The sequence below is a fragment of the Zootoca vivipara genome, chromosome 6 (assembly GCF_963506605.1).
Source record: "Zootoca vivipara chromosome 6, rZooViv1.1, whole genome shotgun sequence".
Lineage (NCBI taxonomy): Eukaryota > Metazoa > Chordata > Lepidosauria > Squamata > Lacertidae > Zootoca > Zootoca vivipara.
This window is the reverse complement of record NC_083281.1, coordinates 87,970,018-87,993,242: the sequence shown is the minus strand read 5'-3', so window position 1 is coordinate 87,993,242 and position 23,225 is coordinate 87,970,018. Positions and strand designations below refer to the sequence as shown.

The window sequence follows — 23,225 nt, the reverse complement described above, 5'->3', positions numbered from 1 at the left end:
GGGAGGGCCCTGCCCTCCTCACCTGCCAGACAGCCACACCCAGCAGCCTCTGAGGATGCAGCATCCTCAGCTGTGCTGGCTACATATATATTCAGTAGGTTGCCATGTTCGTTTGTGATGTCACAGGTGGTCTTCAGCCAATGGCAGCAGCTGAGGCCTCAGCTGTGCTGGCTGGGCTATGCTGAGCATTGCCATGTTCGTTTGTGATATCACAGACGGTCTTCAGCCAATGGCAGCAGCTGAGGCCTCAGCTGTGCTGGCTGGGCTATGCTGAGCGTTGCCATGTTTGTTTGTGATGTCACAGACGGTCTTCAGCCAATGGCAGCAGCTGAGGCCTCAGCTGTGCTGGCTGGGCTATGCTGAGCGTTGCCATGTTCGTTTGTGATGTCACAGACAGTCTTCAGCCAATCGCAGCAGCTGAAGCCTCAGCTGTGCTGGCTGGGCTATGCTGAGCGTTGCCATGTTTGTTTGTGATGTCACAGACGGTCTTCAGCCAATGGCAGCAGCTGAGGCCTCAGCTGTGCTGGCTGGGCTATGCTGAGCGTTGCCATGTTCGTTTGTGATGTCACAGACGGTCTTCAGCCAATCGCAGCAGCTGAAGCCTCAGCTGTGCTGGCTGGGCTATGCTGAGTGTTGCCATGTTTGTTTGTGATGTCACAGACGGTCTTCAGCCAATGGCAGCAGCTGAGGCCTCAGCTGTGCTGGCTGGGCTATGCTGAGCGTTGCCATGTTCGTTTGTGATGTCACAGATGGTCTTCAGCCAATGGCAGCAGCTGAGGCCTCAGCTGTGCTGGCTGGGCTATGCTGAGCGTTGCCATGTTCGTTTGTGATGTCACAGACGGTCTTCAGCCAATGGCAGCAGCTGATACATCCAGGCAGCAGCTGTGCTGCTTTGTCATCCAGGCAATGTTCTAAGTTAGAAATTGTGTTCTAACTTGTCACAGGTGAAACATCTATATAATCTAGGTATATAAAATCACTCGTGTACAGTGTGCCAACATGTCCGAGTTTCAAAGCGATCGGTCAAGCGCTTTCGGAGTTTTTCAATTAGCCTCACGGTCATCTTTACATTTTTATTTATATACAGTGGTGCCTCGCTAGACGAATTTAATTCGTTCCACGGGTCTTTTCTTATAACGAAAAATTCGTCTAGCGAATCCCATAGGAATGCATTGAATTTTTTTTTTTTTTTTTTTTGCCCATAGGAACGCATTAATTGAATTTCAATGCATTCCTATGGGAAACCGCGATTCGCTAGACAAATTTTTCATAAAACGAATTTGTCTAGCGAGGCAACCTCCGCTCGAAAAATCCTTTCGTTAAGCGGAAATTTTGTTAAGCAGAGCATTTGTTAAGCGAGGCACCACTCTATCTGTCTATTTGCCTGCCTGTCTAATATACCTACCTACTCTTTTTGCTTTCCTAATCAATTGATCATCTACCAACTACCTACCTACTCACCCTGTTTACCAATCTCATGATGGTAAAGAGCATAAAATCCACAATAAAAATAAGTTCATAAAACAAGCACAAAACGTATCACGAAAGGGGTAGATCAGGCCGATACATACACACAGCTCAATTTCAGGAAAAGCCAGGTGTGTTTTAAGCAGGCACCTGAACACCAGCGCTGCAGGTGCCTGCCTGAGGTTCACCAAGAACACATTCCAGTGGGCTAGTGCCACAACACTAAAAGCCCTGGTCTTTGTGGATGCAAGACGGACCTGGAAATGCATGGCACAACTAAAGGAAGGGGGGCTGTTTCCTTTCAGGAGGATTGAATTGCCCAGAAAAAGGCATACAGTGGGACCTTGGCTCTCAAATGCCTTGGTACTCAAACACCTTGGTTCCTAAATGCCGAAAACCTGGAAGTAAGTGTTCTGGATTTTGATTTTTTTCAGAAGCCGAACGTCTGATGCAGCTGTCTGCTATTGTTTCTGGGGCGCCTGCACCATTCAGAAGCTGTGCCTTGGTTTTCGAACATTTTAGAAGTCAAACCAACTTCCGGGATGGATTAAGTTTGGCGCTTTTGTTCTTGCTATTTATTTTGTGTTTTTGCTTTTGAGGCTTTTTCGGTTCATTTGTTTTTGTGACTGTGTGGAGCCCAATTCAGCTATTGAACTGATTGATTGATTGATTGATTGACTGACTGACTGTGGAAATGGATAAAAGCCCCCCCACCCAAACAATGACTATCATCAGTGCAGGGAAGAATTTTAATTTATAATTCTGTCTTACTTATTTTGTAGTACAGTACATTGATTATTGCTTACATTTTATGGATCAATGGTTAGAGTGTTAAATTCATGTTAAATTGCTGTTTGAGGGGTTGTTTTTTTAAAACATTTTTTGCATTACTTTCTATGGAAAAGCGCACCTTGGTTTTGGAACATTTTGGTTTTGGAACAGACTTCTGGAACGGATTAAGTTTGAGAACCAAGGCACCACTGTGTACAAGGCAAGGTGTTCCCAGAGGTAAATTGATGGATATGGACTCACCGGGCCACTGTCCTTCCCTGCAGGCTCAATGTTTGATTTCAGGGCAACAGGAAAAGTGCAGGCACACACACCCCCACCCCCAGAAGCTGTGCATTTTGGTCCTTTTCTAATCTCCTTCCCGCAAAGCCTGCCGAGTCCACAGAGGGCAGGCGGCTGCCGACATCCTCCAGGACGGCCCCCGAGGACGATAACCCGCAACGTGAAGACCCTCGGCTCACTCACCTGCGGGGGGCTTCGGTGTACGGGCAGGGGCAGGGGCGGCAGGCGGTGGGGGTGCCCTTGGTGGCATCTCCAAAGAAACCCGGCTTACACTTGTTGCACTGGGGCCCCTCGGTGTGGTGCTGGCAGTTCTGCAGGGCGGGGGCAGAAGGGGAAGGAGAAGACACAAAAGGAAGAGGGAGGTGAAGGGGAGGGCACAGTTTTCCCCAAATCCCTCGCCCCCGGCAGCCAACCCACTTTGCGCCCCTCCTCCAGGGGCCGTCGCCACCCCCACCACCAGTTGGCAAGCTTACCAGGCAGTAGCCGGAGAACGGGTCGCAGGTGCTGGAGTGCCCATTGCAGTTGCAGCCAGAGCATGTGCCCAGGTACGGCCCGCCGGGCACTCGCTTGAAATGGGCCTCGCAGCGCTCACAGGAGAGGCCGGCGTACCCAGAGGGGCACCTGCAGAGAGACGAGTGGGAGGTGAAAACAGCGGCGGAGAGAGGCAGGTTTATGGGCTGCCAGGAAAGACACTGCCAACTCTCTGTAAGGCAGGCCGCAGAGGCGACAAACTCAGCCTGCAGGTCGCATGTGCAGAAGAAGCATGGCTCAGTGCTAGAGCAGCTGCTTGGCATGCGGAAGGCCCCAGATTCCCAATGGCAGCATCTCCAGGCAGGGCTAGGAGGAGACCCTTGCCGGAAACCCAGCAGAGCAGCTGCTGCCAATCAGAGTGGACAATACAGTGGTGCCTCGCAAGACGAATTTAATTCGTTCCGCAAGTCAATTTGTTCTGTGAAAAAATTGTCTTGCGGATCGCGGTTTCCCATAGGAATTCATTGAAATTTCTTTTTTTGCCCATAGGAACACATTAATTAAATTTCAATGCATTCCTATGGGAAACCGCGATTCGCAAGACGTTTTTTTCGCAAAACAAATTCGTCTTGCGAGTCACCATCAGATAGCAATATGCATTTGTCTTGCAGGGCATTCGTCTTGCGAGGTACCACTGTACTGAGCTATGGATGGAGTGAGGATGTGACTTGGCACTCAGATCCTAATGTCAGCAGGTTACCAGTAATTTCAGTGGGGCTACCTTTGAAGGTGACCCAGAAACTACAACTAATCCAGAATGTGGCAGCTAGACTGGTGACTGGGAGTGGCCGCTGAGACCACATAACACCGGTCTTGAAAGATCTACATTGGCTCCCAGTACATTTCCGGGCACAATTCAAAGTGTTGGTGCTGAACTTTAAAGCCCTAAACGGCCTCAGCCCAGTATATCTGAAGGAGCGTCTCCACCCCCATTGTTCAGCCCAGACGCTGAGGTCCAGTAGTGGCGCCCACCCTGTGGAATACCCTCCCATCAGATGTCAAAGAGATAAACCTGACATTTAGAAGACATCTGAAGGCAGCCCTGTTTAGGGAAGTTTTAAATGTTTGATGTTTTATCGTGTTTGCAATATTCTGTTGGGAGCCGCCCAGAGTGGCTGGGGAAACCCAGCCAGATGGGTGATGTATAAATAATAAACTATTATTATTATTATTATTATTATTATTATTATTATTATTATTATTATTATTATTGGCCTCCTCTGAGCAGGACTGAATTGGACACAGCCCAAAGGCACAGGGGCCGCAGCAGGCTGGCTCAAGGCCCCCCCCCACCTTCCCTGCCCAGAGCCACCCTGGATTTTGGCAGGCACCCCTATCGCTAGCACACCTGCATTCCTCCACGCCATGTGCCAGGCCCAAGCCGGTGACCTCCGTGGTGGTCGTGTCCATGACGATGTCACTCAGCCCTACACTGGCCATCCGGTTGTCATAGACGGTCTGGATCATAACCGCCTCCAAGTTCTGGAGGGTGAGCAGCAGTTCCTCACGGCTGACGGAGGCTCCCGACTCCTTCTCCCAGTGCTCCTGCAGAGGGGACCCCCGGGGGGTGAAGAAAGGGCTAAGCGAATGCCACGGGAGAAATCCCCTTATTGCGCTGGCTCCTCCAAGAGCACTTGCAAAGAAGGCGACAAATCTTGTGACTGTTAATGTTTTAAAGAAATGGTCTATTAAAAAAAAACCAACACATACCACTACCCATCATTAAAATCTATATGGAAAACATGAGGCGAGACCCTTTTTGGACTACAGTGGAGCCTCTGGATATGAATGTGGTACCTCGACTTACGAACGACTCAACAACCAAATTTTTCGACTTACAAATGGGACTAATGGCCGCGCGCTTACGAATGTCTCGACATCCGGAAGGAAACCGCGGCGGTTTTAGATAGGGATTTTTTCGACTTACGAATTTTTAGATAGGGTTGCTTCGACTTACGAATTTTTCCGTTTCCAATGCATTCCTATGGGAAATCGCGTTTCCAATGGCGTTTTTCGACTTACAATTTTTTCGACCTACAAAGGTGCCTTCGGAACGGATTGAATTCGTAAGTCGAGGCACCAATGTAATTCATTCCGGGGATCTGTGTGCACCCCGAAAAATCCGCATCCAGAGGCACCGCGTACCGTAACGTAACCCGAGGGTCTCCTGTATTTGAAGAACGGCTATGGTCAAATGAAAATTGAATTATGATTTATGAGCAGCGGAATGAAGTACCGTCATCTAAAGCGGTAGGTATAAGGTAGGAATAAAAACATCATGGAAGTAAAGGTGGGAACTCAAAATTCAAAGAAAAACATATGTTGAAACAGAAGCAAACTTGTAAAAGCTGTGAAAATCAATTTAAAAAAGATGTCTCTACAAAAGAAAAAAGAAAAAAGTACAAAAAAATAAGGGTAATGTTGCTTTTACCCGCCCAACGCAGCTTGGCTCACTTGTTTGAGTCACCTTAAAGTTCAATGTGACGTGGCAGTTATAAGTATTTGCCTCTGAAGGCCTGGGAGAGATCTGGATTCAAATCCTTGCTCAGGCAAGAATCTTGTGCTGGGCAGAGCCGGCTCTCTCTTTTTCTCTCTCTCCCTCCTGACCCAGCCTACTTCGCAGGGCTGTTGAGAGGAGTGTTCAGCCTCAGCAGAATGGAACAAGCCCTCCCCATTCCAGCCGCACTCACCTCGGTGAACTGGACCTGCCGCTGGTTCACCACCGAGGGCTGGGTGGGCACCTGCACACGGTAGATCAGCTTCTGCCCGTTCCCCACAATCACGACGTTGGGCTTCTGCACAGGCTCCGATTGGCCCCTGGCCAGACCGTAGCGCACCTTGAAGCGCAGGAAACCTCCATAGGAGTCTACCTGCAGGCAGAGCAGAGAGGGAGGGGGAGGTCAGGAGGGGGCAACCCAAATGTAGATCCTGGCCCTCCAACCCACTGCCATAAATCCATGTGCCCATTTAGCAGAAATGTGAGCTGGGAGCCTTCCTTGGATGAGTGCAGTGATGTTTTGGAGGTGGGGGGGGGGAGGGAGAGAAAGTTAAACCCTGAAAGGAGAGAGCCATAATTAAAGGAACAGAACTACCTAAATCGTATAGAAATTTATTCATGTTACTCGCACCAAAATAGGAAGAATAGAAGTCCCAGCAAAGGAAGAATGGATACAAAAACTTATGGAATAAGGGGTGCACAGTTTTATTCTTATTTATTTATGATTATTACTTTGTCAAATGAATAAATGAATACATTGTTCTTGTTTAGTCGTTTAGTCATATCCGACTCTTTGTGACCCCATATGAATACATAAATGAATATTAAAAAAGAAGGACAGAATCCCTGGAAAAGGGAATAAGATATAAGCTCTTATTCTTCTTTATGTATGATTATTACTTTTTCAAAACAAAACAACAACAACAACAAAACAAATACAAAAGAAATAAGAGGGAGCTAATCCTGTTCTTTAAACTGGCCTATCATTCAGCGCCACGAGGACTAGAACTCGCTCCTCTCACCTTGTTCCCCAGGAACTGCCCGGGGAGCATCCAGAAAGAGTCGTGTACCAGGAAACGACGGGAGAGATCGACCAGCTGGAACTCCTGCAATCCGGGGTCAATCTGCAGCTGGGTTGAGGAGAGGGGTGGTGTTCCGGGCTGAGAGGGGGTCGTCACGTTCACCCCTGGGGAAAGAAAGGATCCCGGGGAAAGTGACACGGGAATGGCAGGGGGCTGTCACAGGGCACCTGGTTGGTTGGCCTATGTGAGGCCGGGATACTGGGCAAGGTGGGCCCCCCGGGGCCCAATCCAGCAGGGTTCTTCAGAGGCCCATTAATGCCACCGGGTATTCTCCAAGGGAAACTTAGTGGAAGACCACTTCAAAACCCAAAGCCTCCCCCTCTTGCCCTGTTCTAAGAATTCTAAGGTCCCAAATATAAAAGATTCATAAATGTACAAGGCAGACAAATACATAGGTATATAAACCACATGTCTGAAATAGTACAGGAGAGCAATCCTGAAGCCATTTTGACTCTCTCAAATTGACCTCAAATATTTCTCTGCAAGGAGGAAGGAAATGGGAAACCCTCTCCCTTGCCTTTGCTTACCTGTCTTACGGGCGTATTTCTATGTGAATAGGGTGAGCCTGTGACCAGGATTCAGGAATTAAATGTATTTACCATCACAAACGAAAGGCCAGGCTGCTCAGGTAAAGCAATCAGTGACCATTAACAGATATCCTGGCAAACGGGATTTCTGCTGGAGATGGCCTCTTGTGATGTACTTCTGCTGCAGACCACCCCCTTCTGTGATGTATGTATGATGTTTTTTGGGGGTGGTCTTGAGCTCTAGGGTGGGCAATTTCAAAAGTCTATATAAGGGCTTGCACACCATTGTTCTGGGGTCCTCCTCCCTCTTGCATGTGGTGAGTGAGGACCCTGTTGCAACAGTTGAATAAAGATCAGGCTTACTAGCTGCTTTGCTTCTCAATATTCTCTGGTTGGCCTCTGTTATTTTCTCCTACCAATAGGGAACCCACTTAAGGACTCTGTACGGGCTCTTGCATACCCCAAAAGGAAAAAGCAGCAATTTTTTCTTATAACACCCCCAGCCCACTTACCTTTGAAGTTGTCGGGTGTGTCGAAGCGAAGGCGGATCTGGTTGCGGTGCCGGCTAGTGCCATGGCAAGATTTGGTGATGCCAAAACAAAAGCAGGGGAAACACTGGGAGGTTTCCTCGTTGTGGAAGTGTCCTTCTGGGCAAGGTCCTGGGGTGGGGGGCGAAAGAGGAGGGTGTCCAGGATTCAGGGTAATGGATGGACATGCCAGCAGGTTTTTTAAAAAACAGATTTCACTGATGTGAATCAAACAAATCAATACAGCAGCACAGTATATGCAGGAGAGACATAAAATTTGGTTGGGACGATACTGAAGGCCAGTAGGAAAATGTCCTGTCAAGAGGGAGTCCTCTGTGTCTGTGGCCAAAATTGTACACTAGTGGCCAAAATTGTGAAAACCTTTTGGAAAAAGTGTATTTCCGAGGTTTGATGACTCATAACGCCACTTTCTTTTGGAGTAATACCATAAAATTATATATCAATGGAAAGATAATTTAATGAAGAATGTAATGCAACAAAGTTTGTTCATTTATCTATATTCTATCAAAAGCTATAGCCAAATAACCAGAAAAAGGAGTGTTTAGAGAGCCAATCATTAAATTAACATTTCCACTGATATATAATTTTATGCTATTTCATAGATCTGTAGTCTTGGAAGGGGCCACAAAGGTAATCTAATCTAATCCAATCCCCTGCAGTGCAGGAAATATTTGCGGGGCTCAAACCCACAACCCTGAGATTAAGAGTCTCGTGACTGAGGTTCTGGCAGACAGCAGCATCTATGTCAAGAGTTTCTGAGAGCCTTTCACAAGAACCGTAAGAGCTTGCTGGATCAGGCCAATGACCCAGTCTCCTGTTCACACAGGACCCGAGTGCGAGAGCAATGCCTGCGTTTTTCAGCACCTGAGATTCAGAAGCAGTGCTGTGCCCAACTGTGTAAGCAGAGCCGAGCCATTGTGGCTAGTAGCCACTGACAGCCCTCTCCACCGTGAATTTGCTCCAGTCCTCTTTTAAAGCCATCCCTGTTGGTGGCCATCGCTGCCTCTTATGGGAGGGAGTTCCACAGGTTAACTACGCACTGTGTATAAAGTCCCGACCAGAGAAGAATGGCAGGTTAAGTTGAAGGATTATGCTGAAATAGCCAAAATGACCGGAATAATCAGAAATAAGGAAGACCAAAATTTTAATGAGGAATGGGGGGAATTTACAGTTTATCTTAAAAACCATTGTATTGGAATAACACTTGTAGTTTAATGGTGAATTTTGGACACCATGGAGATGTAAAAGGTTTGGATCATCATAAAAGATGCAGGAGGAAATGATTAACAGTAGGACCCACAAAGGGGAGAAGAGAAGTTCGGGAGATTCCTTGGAATCTTGTTTTTATGTTGTTTGTTGGATATGTGGTTGTAAAATTTTAACCTTAAAAACCGAATAAATATTTTTTAAAAAATCACAGACACAAAAAGAACAGATATGCTAATTAGATGGATAGATCAGCGCCTTCCCAAACCGTCCCCACCTTGCCTTTCCCGCCCCTCTGGCTTACCTCGTCCAGGTGTGAGACTCAACACTCCATCAGGGATGCCAAAAACCATCCCGCGGGCGTTGATGGCCTCGCAGGTGTAAGCTCCCTGGTCGGCCTCTTTGACGTCTTCGATGACCAGTGTCCCTCGGCCGTTCTTGCTGGTGATGGACACCCTGCGGCCGGAAGGGGCAGAGTCAGCATCCCAAAGCCCAGGTGGTGGAGGAAAAAGTTGGAGGGAGGGATGGAGACCAGGCACACCTGGGCCACCCACGGCTTACCTGCGGCTGCTGGGGATGTGGCCCCAGTTTAGCCTCCAGGTGATGATGGGGGTGGGGACGCCCACGGCCACGCAGGTGAAGCGGACCGTCTCTCCGGGGGCGGCCTGGATGGATTCCTCGGGGGGGGTGATCACCTGGGGAGGGGCTAGACAGGGAGAAGAATCGTAGAGTTAGTCTAGTCCAGCTTCTTGCAAGGCAGGAATCGCCAAACAAAGGGGGGAGCATCTCTCTCGTGCTCTCCTTCCACCTCGACCATGAAATCTGCAAGTGGAAATGCCTATGAAGCGGTGGCCTAATGGTCAGCATGGCGGACTAGGGCCTGGGAGACCAGGGTTCGAATCCCCACTTGACCACGAAGCTCACTGGGTGCCCTAGGGGAACAGTCACTGTCTCTTAAGTCTATCTTACCCAACAGGGTTGTAGTATGGATTAAATGAGAATCATGCACACCAACACCACCTTGAGCTCCTTGGAGGTAGGATATAAACGCGATAAAATATTGGCTGGGATTATAGCATGAAGCTCTGGAAGGATTCCACTTTGGAGTCTGCCTCTAGGCAGTTCCGTCCTTATTTCAGACATTGTGATATATCAATATATCACAATGTTTAGCTGGCGATATATCATGATGTTGAAAACCAGATTTCGCCCAGCTCTACTTTGCACCTACAGTGGTACCTTGGTTCTCAAACGCCTTGGTTCTCAAATGGCAAAAACCTGGAAGTAAGTGTTTCGGTTTTCAAACGTTTTTTGGAAGCCGAACGTCCGATATGGCTATCAGCTATTGTTTCCAGGGCGCCTGCACCAATCAGAAGCTGTGCCTTGGTTTTTGAACATTTCGGAAGTCAAACTGACTTCCGGAACGGATTAAGTTTGGCGCTTTTGTTTTCGCTTTTTCTTTTGCGTTTTTGTTTTTGAGGCTTTTCCAGTTCATTTGTTTTTCTGACTGTGTGGAACCCAGTTCAGCTACTGACTGATTGATTGTGTGACTGCGGAAATGGATAAAAGCCCCCCATCCAAACAATGACTATCATCAGTGCAGGTAAGAAAAAATAATAATTTTCATTTTTATCATACAATACTGTATTTATTTTATAGTACAGTACATTGATTAGTGCTTTCATTTTATGAATGCATGGCCTCGTTAGATAGTAAAATTCATGTTAAATTGCTGTTTTTGTTTTTAAAAGTCTGGAACGGATTAATCCGATCTGTATTACAACTTTCTATGGGTAAGCGTGCCTTGGTTTTGGAACGCTTTGGTTTTGGAACGGATTAAGTTTGAGAACCAAGGTACCACTGTGTTTATATGGAAAAGCAAAATAGCAACAGCAACATCCTCTGGAGGTTTTTTGAGGAAAGCGAAGGCCCTACACGTAATTAACAGATAGCTAGCAAGTGAGAACCATGAGGACTAGAATCTTACCAGAAAGACCAGAGCTCAGTTGGAGAAGGTCCCCGGTTCCTTTCCCAACGGCAGATCCAACCAGGGCTGGGAAATGACTCCCTGCCTTGAAACCCTGTAGAGCTGCTGCTGCCAGCCATTGCTGACTATACCAGACTAGATGGACCAAGGCTATTTTCCTAATTAAACCAGTCCTTTATTCAGAAAGATGAGGACTAGAAGCTTGCTTTAATCTTAAGGAAGGGACCCTAGCTCAGAGGAGGAGACTGACTCCTATGTTACTGCTCACTGGGAAAACCGAGTGCCCTCAGTCGGGGCAGAGCAGTTGACACCAGCCTGATCTGGCAGCGTTATTCTTCTACATGTTCTTAAGGACAGAAGGAAGTAGGTAGTTTCCCCATCCATTAGCATTCATCCGCAGCAATGATAGAAATCCGCTCTCCTCTGTATCAGAGGGCAGTGTTGCTCATGGGCAGTCGAGCCTCAAAATCTTCCGGCGTGGGGAGGGGGAGAGGCACCCTATCTTGCCCCTAAGTCATTGCCGGCTGTGTTGGCGGCATTCTGAGGCAACCCCAGCCAATCTGCTGGCAGGGTGAGTGTGGCCGTAGGCCATTTAAACTCGGCGTGGCCAGCTGACTCCCTCTTCCTTGCCTTTTCGTCAGATGACCCTACGCACCCACCCTCTTTTCATGCTTTGCTCTGATATGACCTTGCTATGGCAGTTGTCGGTCGCCATGTTGCTGGGGCTGGGTAGGAATCTTTTCCCACTTGGCAAACAGGCACCGGCCGTTTGGTTTTCGTCTACCGAGTAGCAATCAGCACAACTTTTGTGAGGTTAGGCACAGGGCCGGTGCTAGGGTTTTTGGCGCCCTAGGCGAGGTCAACTTCTGGCACCCCCCAACGCAGTGTGCATGGCTAGCCCACCCCTCGCCTGGCAACGGCGGGAGAAGAAGAAAAAAAGGAAGCTGCAGCCTCGCTCGGCCAGCAGCTTCTTTTTTATTTTTTCTTCTCCCGACGTTGCCGGGCGAGGGGCGGGCTAGCCATTCACACTTGGGGGGGCGCCAGAAGTTGACTAGCGTGGCGCCTCGCTAGCCCGCCCCTCGCCTGGCAACGGCGGGAGAAGAAAAAAATAAGAAACAAAGCCACAGGCGAGGGTGGCGGTGGCGGGCGGTGGCTGGGGGGTTAGGCTGGGCAGCGCCCCCTCCATTTAGGCGCCCTAGGCGATGGCCTAGTTCGCCTAAATGGACGCGCCGTCCCTGGTTAGGCATTGGGTAAGCCTTTGTTTGGATGGAGGGGAGGTTGTTGCCTTCACCTGCCCCTCCTCAGTAAGGGTATCCTGTTAAAGGGAACTGGGGTGTGGATCCTGTCCGAAGCCTGGGTGTGGGCTAGGGCCATGTCACAGCCCCTACGGGGACCCCTCTGGGTGCCCCTATCTGACGTAAGTTATAGGGCACCCCCATCAGTGGTTTACCCTTTGTGGACTCCCTACAGGCGGGCAGGAGTCAAGATATAGCCTGGCTTCACCCCAGTGCCTAAGCCAAACCACTCACATCTGTAACCAATAAAGTTGTGGCCTATTTGAACCCATAAACCAAATATTCCATGTCAGGGTGATTTATTGTGGTTCGGGTGCCTTGGGACGCAAATCATATTCAAAGTCTACTTTTGGGGAGGGGGCTGAACTCTTCCCACTCTGTCTTGCTATCCCCCCACCCCGAACTCACTGCAGCCAATCTCGTCGGAGCGATCTGCGCAATCCGTCTCGTCGTCGCACTGGTAGCTGGCCGGGATGCAGGTGCGTGTGGAGACACAGACGAACTGGTCTGGAGCGCAGGTGTCCCCGGGGCCCTTGGTAGCTGCGGAGACAACAAGAGCATTAGTGGAGCAGCTTGGGGTGAAGAAACAGGCTCACCAGCTTGATATTGCTTTAGTGTGGCAGCACCTACACTGCGGAACTCCCCGCCTCTTGACCGTCAGGCAGGTGCCTTCACTGTACAGTGGTACCTTGGTTCTCAAAGGCCTTGGTACTCAAACAACTTGGAACCCAAACACTGCAAACCCGGAATTAAGTGTTCCGGTTTGCAAACCTGTTTCGGAAGCCAAACCTGCTCCGTTTTGAGTGCCCACTTCCGTTTTGGGTGTTACACTGAAGTCTGTCTGTTTTTGCTATTTATTTTGCGTTTCCGTTTATGTGGCTCTTTTTGTTTTGTTTTTGTGACTGTGTGGAACCCAGTTCAGCTACCGATTGATTGATTGATTGATTGTGTGACTGCAGTACATTGTTTGTTGCTTTCATTTTATGGATCAATGGTCTTGTTAAATGGCTGTTTCAGGGGTTGTTTTTAAAAGTTTGGAACGGATTCATCTGTTTTTGCATTACTTCCTGTTTTTGCATTACCTTCCTGTTTTTGCATTACATCTGTTTTTGCATTACCTTGGTTTGGAAACGCTTTGGTTTTGGAATGGGCTTCCGGAATGGGTTAAGCTTGAGAACCAAGGTACCACTTCTCGGCACCTACTGAAACCGTTTCCCAATGGAGCAGAAAAGACTATTTATGTACGTGACCATGGCTGCTCAGGTGTTATTGGCCCAGAGATGCAAAGATAAAGATTAGATTAGATTAGATTTCTTTATTGTCATTGTGTAATTACAATGAAATTGGGTGCTATCCCATAAAAACAAAAACAAGAAACAAAACAAAACAAAAACAAAAAAATAAACACATTTTCAGCCACACATTCACTGTAAAGGAACATGAGGTGCATACCTGCCAAGTTGCTGTCCGAGAAATAAGGGACCGGGCCGGAAGTAGCAGACCGAAAATAGCGCTGCCGCCATTTTGGAACTGGGCGGAGCATGCTCAGAAGTGACTTTTGATGCTGCTTTGCCCAGTTCCAAAATGGCCACCGCGCCAGTAGTCGCACTGCAGCCATTTTGGAACTGGGCAGAGCAGCATCAAAAGTCGCTTCTGAGCATGCTCCGCCCAGTTCCAAAATGGCCGCCGTGTCAGAATAAACCAGGGGGAAACAAAAAAATCCGTTTTTTCAGCTAAGATCAGCTGGAAAAATGGGGATTTCCTGGAGAATATGGGAGACTTGGCAGCTATGATGAGGTGACCCTGGTATTGAGGATGGTGAATCTGAGGAAGGCTGCTGGACCTGATGGTATCACAGGAAGGGTGTTGAGGGGCTGTGCAGATCAATTGGCGATGGTCTTGACTAAGATCTTCAAAAAGTCACATTTAACACGCTGATAGAACATTGGGAGCACAGTCTTAAAGTTTAGCATGGTTGAAATCCCCAGCAATGATGTGCACAGCTTCTGGATACTTGTCTTGCTGGCTGCTGATAAAGCTCTGCAGAGACCTCATAGCTAAGTTGGCATTGGCATCTGGTGGAACGTACACACCAGTTAACATAACAGCTGTGAACTCTCTAGGGCAGGGGCCCCCAAACTAAGGCCCGGGGGCCAGATGTGGCCCAATCGCCTTCTAAATCCGGCCCGCGGGCAGTCCGGGAATCAGCATGTTTTTACATGAGTAGAATGTGTCCGTTTAGTTAAAATGCATCTCTGGGTTATTTGTGGGGCATAGGAATTCGTTCATTTTTTTTTTTTCAAAATACAGTCCGGCCCCCCCACAAGGTCTGAGGAACAGTGGACCGGCCCCCTGCTGAAAAAGTTTGCTGACCCCTGCTCTAGGGAGATAAATTGGTCTACATTTAATAGCCACATACTCCAAATCTGGTGAACAGTGACTGCCTACAGTCTTAAGAGTTGTTGGCCCAACATTTGTTCACATATACACACAGTCCTCCTCCTTTGGTCAAAGAGAAAAACAACTACCAGATTTTTAGAAGACATCTGAAGGCAGCCCTGTTTAGGGAGGCTTTTAATGTTTAATAGATTATTTTATTTAATTTTTCTGTTGGAAGCCGCCCAGAGTGCCTGGCGAAACCCAGCCAGGTGGGCGGGGTATAAATAATAAATTATTATTATTATTATTATTATTATTATTATTATTATTATTATTATTATTATTATTACCGGTATTATTATTATTAAATGCTTCCCTAAACAGGGCTGCCCTCAGATGTCTTCTAAAAGTCTGGTACAGTATATTCCTGCATATAAGACTACTTTTTAACCCAGGGAAAACTTCTCAAAAGTCGGGGGTCGTCTTATACGCCAGAATATACGGTACAGTGGTACCTCAGTTTATGAACACAACTGGTTCTGGAAGTCTGCTCATAAACTGAAGCGTTCATAAACTGAAGCAAATTTTCCCATTGAAAGTAATGGAAAGTGGATTAATCTGTTCCAGACGGTCCACGGAGTACTTAAACTGAAGCGTTCATAAACTGAAGCGAACTTTCCCATTGAAAGTAATGGAAAGTGGATTAATCCGTTCCAGACGGGTTCGCAGAGTACTCAACCTGAAGCGTACTTAACCCGAAGCATGGATGTAATTGGTTCCGGAAGTCTGTCCATAAACTGAAGCGTTCATAAACTGAAGCGAACTTTCCAACTGAAAGTAATGGAAAGTGAATTAATCCGTTTCAGATGGGTCCACGGCATTCGTAAACCGAAAATTTGTAAACCGAGGTGTTCATAAACCGAGGTTCCACTGTAGTTGTTTTTCTCTTTGACATCTGATGGGAGGGCGTTCCACAGGGCGGGCGCCACTACCCACTGATATAGACACACATCTCGACTCGAGGTAACTCTTCCAGGTTAGCGGAGTTTGTAACCCGAAGCGTTTGTAACCTGAGGCGTTTGTAACTCGAGGTACCACTGTCATTCCGAGGGGCCTGCTCCAGGGGGAACTCAGCTGTGGCGAGCCGCCCGGAGTGCTTGTGTTAAGCCCTGGGACACGGAAACCCGGATGTAAATCAACGAATCCCCCCAGGGCTCCCAAAACGCTTACGGCAATTCAGCTCGTCCGAGCCGTCTGTGCAGTCGTTGTCCCCGTCGCATCGCCAGAGCTTGAGGGCGCAGTGCCCGTTCCGGCACTTGAACTCGTTGGGCTCGCAGGGGCTCGGGGTGCCTGTCCGGGAGACAGAGAGTGAGTTCAGAAGCTAGTACCTGCCTGCCACACAAAAAGCCCTCCCCATCTGTCAGGAGTTCTTCAGCTGTCTGAGAGATGGGCAATATGACCCCCCCCCCCCCCCGCGGTCGCTTCTAGCTCTCAAGATCTAGGACTCTATGTTCAAGTAAGCTGAGATTTCTTACTGTCAGCCAGATTCCCAAATATCTAACTTTTTTACATACAGTGGTACCTCTACTTACGAATGTTTCTACTTACGAATGGAGCTCCGTCCGCCATCTTGGATGCGGTTTAGATAGGATTTTTTCTACTTACGAATTTTTAGATAGGGTTGCTTCGACTTACGCATTTTTTCTCCCAATGCATTCCTATGGGATTCGACTTACAATTTTTTTCTACTTACAAATGTGCGTTCGGAACGCATTAAATTCGTAAGTAGAGGTACCACTGTATTTTCAAACCAGACATTTTTTCTAACATATTTTTCAACTTATCATCCATGTTTTTGACAAACATTTTTGTTTTATCTGAATTTATTTTAAACCCTGCCACTTCTCCAAACCTTTTGATCTCTTCTAACGCTTTGAGAATGCTCTCCAAAGGTTGTTCCAATGTCAACACCACATCATCAGCAAATGCCCTTAGTTCATAGTCTCGACGTCCCACCTCAATACCTTTAATTTCCCTATTTGTCCTTCTATTCGGAAGCAATATTTCTAATGTCATAATAAACAGCAATGGAGATAGGGGACAAGTTTGCCTGGTTCCTTTTTCTATTTGGCATTTGTCTGAAAGAATATTATTTATTAAAATATTTGTGGATTGATCAGTATAGATCACTTTAATTCCAGCAAGGAAAGAATTCCCTATTTCCATTTTCTCTAATACCTTAATAAAAAATGACCAAGAAATATTATCAAAGGCTTTCTCCACATCTAAAAATATTAATGTGGCCTGTTTTTCATTTCTCACTTCCAAATATTCTATTAAGTTAATTATATTTCTTATATTGTCCTTCATTTGTCAGCCTGGTAAGAACCTGGCTTGGTTTCTGTGGACTGACTCTTTTTTAATCTGTTAGCTAAAATTGTAGCAAATAGTTTATAATCACAATTCTAGGACTCGATGATAAATTAAGGCCCTACTTTGCTCCACAAAACAGAAGCTGATGCTAGATTCCTTTGTGGCCCTGGTAAGCTGTAGTTCAGTGGCAGAACATCTGCTTGGCATGCAGAAGGCCCCAGGTTGAATCCCTGGCAGCATCTCCAGGTGGGAATACCGCCTGCCTGATGAGCCGCTGCTGCCAGTCTGTGTAGCCAGAGCTAAATGGTCTGACTCTGTACAAGACTGCTCCCTATATCAATCAGTGCATTTTTTCAGCACCACAAAGACTAGAAAAGGCCCCAGCTTCCATTCTCCAGGTAGGGCTGGGAACGTCCCCCTGCCCGAAACTCTGGAAAGCTTCTGCCAGTCAGTGCAGCCAACACAGAGCTTGGTGGATCCACGGTCAGGCTCCTCAAGCGACTCGCCGATAGGGGCTCACCGCATCTGCTCTCGTCGCTTCCGTCGCTGCAATCCCTCTCCCCGTCGCAGATGTAGTCCCGGGGGATGCACTGCTTGTTGGAGCAGATGGCCTCGTCCTTCCGGCAAGGTCGCAGGATGGGGGCCAGGGAGGGTTTGGTGGGGAAGACCCCAGGCAGAGGGGTGACTGGGGCTCGGCGGGTGGTCACTGAGGCCGTGGTAGCGGGCACCCGAGTGGTGCCGGGCCGTGCGGAGGTGACAGGCGGTCGAGGGGTGGTAATGCCTGCAGAGAGGGGAGAAAGGAGGAAGTCAGTTAAAGTCTGGTCTCGAACTCAGCACTTGCCTCTCCTGGACGACGCAAGGGAGACTAGGATGAATCGCTTGATCCTCGCTGTGGCTTGATAGAGAGGGGGATGCAGGGCAGTCAAAAGGATAAGGAGAATTCAAATTCTCCTCATCTTTATTTTATACTAGCTGGCCCTGCCACGCGTCGCTGTGGCTAATCCCTGTGACTGCCACCACCCTGTGTCGATCCATGACGTATCCCGCCCCCTCCTCCCCCCACCCCCTGTCTTTTCCCTGTGATTCTCAACCTGTCCCGTCCCATGACGTATCCCGCCCCCTCTTCCCCCCATCCCCCAGGTCATCCCTTTGACTGGCCCCACCATGTCCTGACCTATCCCGTCCCCTCCTCCCCTCCATTCGGCCTAGTCTGTAAAGGCTTCGGCCTAGTATGTAAACAGCAGCCGAGGTGCTGTTGAGAGGGAAGGTTCTACAGGTGCAGTACCACTGTAGCCGCCGCTAGAGGGCGCTGGTTTGCAACCTGGTTCTTTTTCCCGCATGCACTTTCGGCTGAGTGGTGCATTCTGGAACAGGGTTTTTTTGGGGGTTTTCACCTGGCGGAGGTGTGGCATCTGTCTTTGAAAACCATATAAGAGCCTTTGGACATTCGCTTTGGACGTTGTGTTCAAATTTGAACGGAATCGGTGAAGCGGTGTTTATGTTTGAATACAAATGTATAGTGTGAAATTGAATAAAAAACATTAAAAATAAAAGAAGAAGTGCTAAAGGCTTTTTTCCCTCCCAGATGGGGCAGGGGGCAGCAACAGTTTCTGCCTAGGCTGCCGTCCGCCTCCCATTCCTCACCGCAGCCGTCCTCGTCCGAGGCGTCATCACAGTCGGCGTGGCCATCGCAGCGATCCTCCAGGAGAACACACTCACCGTTGTCGCAGCCAAACTCATCGCTGCCGCACTCGGGAGCTATAGAGTTGGAAGGGATACCAAGAGTCACCTAGCGGGATTTGACATCTTTCTGCAGGGCCTGCAAGTTAGAGCTGTTCCGCCAGGCCTTTGGCCAGGGGGCAGTCTGACCTATTTTCCTTTGTATAAGAGCAAGCATGGAGGAGGCATCCCAGCCTGTTCACAGGTCCTTATATGATCAGTGAAAACAGCTGGTCCTGGCAAGTATTAACCGCTCTCCATCTCAACCTGATAACTGCCATTTGTCCAGATTTTAATTTGTCTCAATTAATTTTAAGATGTCTTTTAATTAATTGATGCCTCTTTTTATGTATACTGTACTGTGTTATTTGCATGATGAGCCTGGCTTCGGCTGGGGTGGGCGGGGTACAAATAAAAATTATTATTATTACTATTATTATTATTATTATTATTATTATTATTACTTGCCGACAAAGGTCCGTATAGGTAAGGCTATGGTTTTTCCAGTAGTGAGAGCTGGACCATAAAGAAGGCAGATTGCCAAAGAATTGATGCTTTTGAACTATGGTGCTGGAGGAGACTCTTGAGAGTCCCATGGACTGCAAGAAGATCAAACCTATCCATTCTTAAGGAAATCAGCCCTGAGTGCTCACTGGAAGGACAGATCCTGAAGCTGAGGCTCCAATACTTTGGCCACCTCATGAGAAGAGAAGACTCCTTGGAAAAGACCCTGATGTTGGGAAAGATTGAGGGCACAAGGAGAAGGGGACGACAGAGGACAAGATGGTTGGACCAAACTGCGGGAGGCAGTGCAAGACAGGAGTGCCTGGCGTGCTCTGGTCCATGGGGTCACGAAGAGTTGGACACGACTAAACGACTAAACAACAACAACCCTGTCTGAGCCTGGCTTCGGTTGGGGAGGGCGGGGTACAAATAATAATAGTAATTATTTTTATTATTATCACTAGTCCAACCCCCTGCAATGCAGGCATTACGGACTCGTGGGGGTGAAAGGGATGCTGGCCATGAATTCTCTGCCTCCCCGCCACCCGCCATCACCCCCAGCCCACAGCCATGCTCACCACAGTCCAGCTCATCCGACATGTCCCGGCAGTCCGATCGGCTGTCGCAGAGGAACTCTTTGGAGATGCACTCGCCACTCCGGCACCTGAACTCATCGGCCGTGCAGGCGCGAACCACGGGCGTCACTGAAAGCAGATGGGGGGAATCAGAGCCACTCTTGCGGAGAGAAGTAGGGGGTGTGCAGTGGGGGGAAGCCGGCTGCACTCTGGAGCCCTCCTTCGAGGAAAGAGACTCCACCAAAAAATAAAAACAACAACCCAATAACACCCCCTCCCAAAAAAGAGCCACATTTTAAAAGGATATAGGATGTCAAACCAGGTTGAATCCTGAGGTTGAATCCTGACAAGACAGAAGTACTGTTTGTGGGGGACAGGAGGCGGGCAGGTGTGGAGGACTCCCTAGTCCTGAATGGGCTAACTGTGCCCCTGAAGGACCAGGTGCGCAGCCTGGGAGTCATTTTGGACTCACAGTTGTCCATGGAGGCGCAGGTCAGTTCTGTCTCCAGAGCAGCTGTCTATCAGCTCCATCTGGTACGCAGGCTGAGACCCTACCTGCCTGCAGACTGTCTCACCAGAGTGGTGCATGCTCTAGTTATCTCCTGCTTGGACTACTGCAATGCGCTCTACGTGGGGTACCTTTGAAGGTGACCCGGAAACTACAACTAATCCAGAATGTGGCAGCTAGACTGGCCGCCGAGACCACATAACACTGGTCTTGAAAGACCTACATTGGCTCCCAGTACGTTTCCGAGCACAATTCAAAGTGTTGGTGCTGACCTTTAACGCCCTAAATGGCCTCGGTCCAGTATACCCGAAGGAGCGTCTCCACCCCCATCGTTCTGCCCAGACACTGAGGTCCAGCGCCAAGGGCCTTCTGGCGGTTCCCTCGTTGCGAGAAGCCAAGTTACAGGGAACCAGGCAGAGGGCCTTTTTGGTAGTGGCACCCGCCCTGTGGAACGCCCTCCCATCAGATGTCAAAGAGAAAAACAACTACCAGATTTTTAGAAGACATCTGAAGGCAGCCCTATTTAGGGAGGCTTTTAATGTTTAATTGATTATTGTATTTTATTTTTCTGTTGGAAGCCTCCCAGAGTGGCTTGGTAATAATATTATTATTACCAAAGACCTGGTTAAAAAGGAACGTTTTTTCCTGGCGCCTAAAGGTGTGTAATGAAGGCACCAGGCAAACCTCCCTGGGGAGAACATTCCACAGACGGGGAGCCACCCCAGAGAAGTCCCCGTTCTTGTGTTGCCACCCTCCGGACCATGAATAAGAGCCTCAGAAGATGATCTCAGGGTCCGGGCAGGCTCATATGGAAAGAGGCGGTCCTTGAGGTATTGTGGTCCTGAGCCATTTAAGGCTTTATAGGTCAAAACCAGCACTTTGAATTGGGCAAGGAAACTAATTGGTAGCCAGTGCACTCAGACCAGGATCAGTGCAATGTGCTCAAACCATCTTGCTCTGGTGAGCAACCTGGCCGCTGAATTCTGCAATAGCTGAATTCTACCCCCTCATCCCATCCAATCCCTCTTGGCTGCCTCCTTTATCCCCACAGCAGTTGAGTGATGGTTAGCGCCAATGAATTCGAATCTTCCCATGGTCTCTGAGGATACCCTAAACCAGTGGTCCTCAACCTTGGGCCTCCAGATGTTTTTGGCCTACAACTCCCATGATCCCTAGCTAGCAGGACCAGTGGTCAGGGATGATGGGAACTGTAGTCTCAAAACATCTGGAGGCCCAAGGTTGAGGACCACTGCCCTAAACAACCTAACAGAGTCTAGCTTGGCTTTGGAATTAACTGCGTTGCCCCCTGTAATTCCTGGATTGTAGCGGGTTTGGCTGGATGACCCTGTGGGTTCCCTTCCAATTCTTTGATTCTATTAGCAGGGGGCTAGACTACTATTCTTGGGGCCCTCCTGGGAAAGGCTTCACTCAACTTTGGTGGTGGGGGCAATTCATCATGCTGGGAATGAACCCCAACACACACACACACACACACACACACACACACACACACACACACACAAGCAAACCTGCCTCCTTCCCAGCTGTGTTCCACCCCCACCCACCCAGAAAGCAGAACCCCACCTTTGGCACACACCAAAACCCACAGCACACAGTTAGGAGGCTGCTGGCACAAGCCAAGCAAACCAAGAGCCAGCCACACAGATGCCCCAGACATCCAAGCTTCCTTCCTGCTTTTTTTTTTTTTGATAGTTACTTCACAGATCGGCATCAATACAAAGACTCTCCATCGTCCCAGCACAGGGGGTCAAGGAAGGAGGCAGTGGAGCACTCTTAAGTTCCCCCAGACTTCTCTTAGGGAAATGCTCTGCAGTGGGACTTGGCATGCACAAGGCTCCAGGCTCAGACCCCAACAGAGTCATTGCTGCCAGCCACAGAATAGAAAAATACAGAGAGCAAGTGCTCTGAATTGATATAAGGGAGGGGCATGCCTTGTTCAGATCAGCCCTTTACGATTCAGAACCATGAGGCCTAGAAACTTGTTTTATCAACAAGGGACGGAGCGTATGAGGATGATACCCAGCACTACCTCTCTTTTAAATCAGAACCAGTGAAGGCGGTGAAGGTCCTGTGTGAGTGTCTGGAGGCAGTTGGACGATGGATGGCGGCTAACAGATTGAGGTTGAATCCTGACAAGACAGAAGTACTGTTTTGGGGGGACAGGGGGAGGGCGGGTGAAGAGGATTCCCTGGTCCTGAATGGGGTAACTGTGCCCCTGAAGGACCAGGTGCGCAGCTTGGGAGTCATTTTGGACTCACAGCTGTCCATGGAGGCGCAGGTCAGTTCTGTGTCCAGAGCGGCTGTCTACCAGCTCCATCTGCCGTGGACTGTCTCACCAGAGTGGTGCATGCTCTAATCTCCCGCTTAGACTACTGCAATGCGCTCTACGTGGGGCTACCTTTGAAGGGGACCCGGAAACTACAACTAATTCAGAATGTAGCAGCAAGACTGGTGACTGGGAGTGGCCGCCAAGACCACATAACACCGGTCCTGAAAGATCTACATTGGCTCCCAGTACGTTGCCGAGTACAATTCAAAGTGTTCGTGCTGACCTTTAAAGCCCTAAACGGCCTCGGTCCTGTATACCTGAAGAGCATCTCCACCCCCATCGTTCTGCTCAGACACTGAGGTCCAGCGCCAAGGGCCTTCTGGCGGTTCCCTCCCTGCGAGAAGTGAGGTTACAGGAAACCAGGCAGAGGGTATTCTTGGTGGTGGCGCCCTGTGGAACGCCCTCCCATCAGATGTCAAGGAAATAAACAACTATCTGACTTTTAGAGGACATCTGAAGGCAGCCCTGTTTACGGAAGCTTTTAATGTTTAATAGATTATTGTATTTTACTGTTTTGTTGGAAGCCGCACAAAGTGGCCAGATGGGCGGGGTATAAATATATTATTATTATTATTATTATTATTATTATTATTATTATTATTATTA

General features: G+C 48.5%; 1 protein-coding gene and 1 non-coding gene across 16 annotated transcripts in view; one reads left to right on the top strand and one right to left on the bottom strand.

Moving 5' to 3' along the window:
* The window catches only part of HSPG2 (heparan sulfate proteoglycan 2), a 202,675-nt gene that overhangs the window by 103,313 nt on the left and 76,137 nt on the right, over window positions 1-23,225 (bottom strand). For all 15 annotated transcript variants that reach the window (XM_060276274.1, XM_060276279.1, XM_060276277.1 and 12 more), the window contains 13 exons: window positions 19,765-19,890; window positions 18,608-18,721; window positions 17,484-17,744; window positions 15,821-15,940; window positions 12,620-12,751; window positions 9,491-9,635; window positions 9,234-9,385; window positions 7,688-7,834; window positions 6,589-6,752; window positions 5,760-5,939; window positions 4,418-4,614; window positions 3,012-3,159; window positions 2,722-2,849 (listed from right to left, as the gene is read on the bottom strand). In XM_060276274.1, the coding sequence (XP_060132257.1) occupies window positions 2,722-2,849; window positions 3,012-3,159; window positions 4,418-4,614; window positions 5,760-5,939; window positions 6,589-6,752; window positions 7,688-7,834; window positions 9,234-9,385; window positions 9,491-9,635; window positions 12,620-12,751; window positions 15,821-15,940; window positions 17,484-17,744; window positions 18,608-18,721; window positions 19,765-19,890 (2,014 nt within the window). The remainder of the gene's footprint in view (window positions 1-2,721; window positions 2,850-3,011; window positions 3,160-4,417; window positions 4,615-5,759; window positions 5,940-6,588; window positions 6,753-7,687; window positions 7,835-9,233; window positions 9,386-9,490; window positions 9,636-12,619; window positions 12,752-15,820; window positions 15,941-17,483; window positions 17,745-18,607; window positions 18,722-19,764; window positions 19,891-23,225) is intronic.
* Window positions 17,132-17,205, top strand: TRNAA-GGC (transfer RNA alanine (anticodon GGC)). Its single transcript has one exon. It is a non-coding gene; the product is annotated as a tRNA-Ala (tRNA).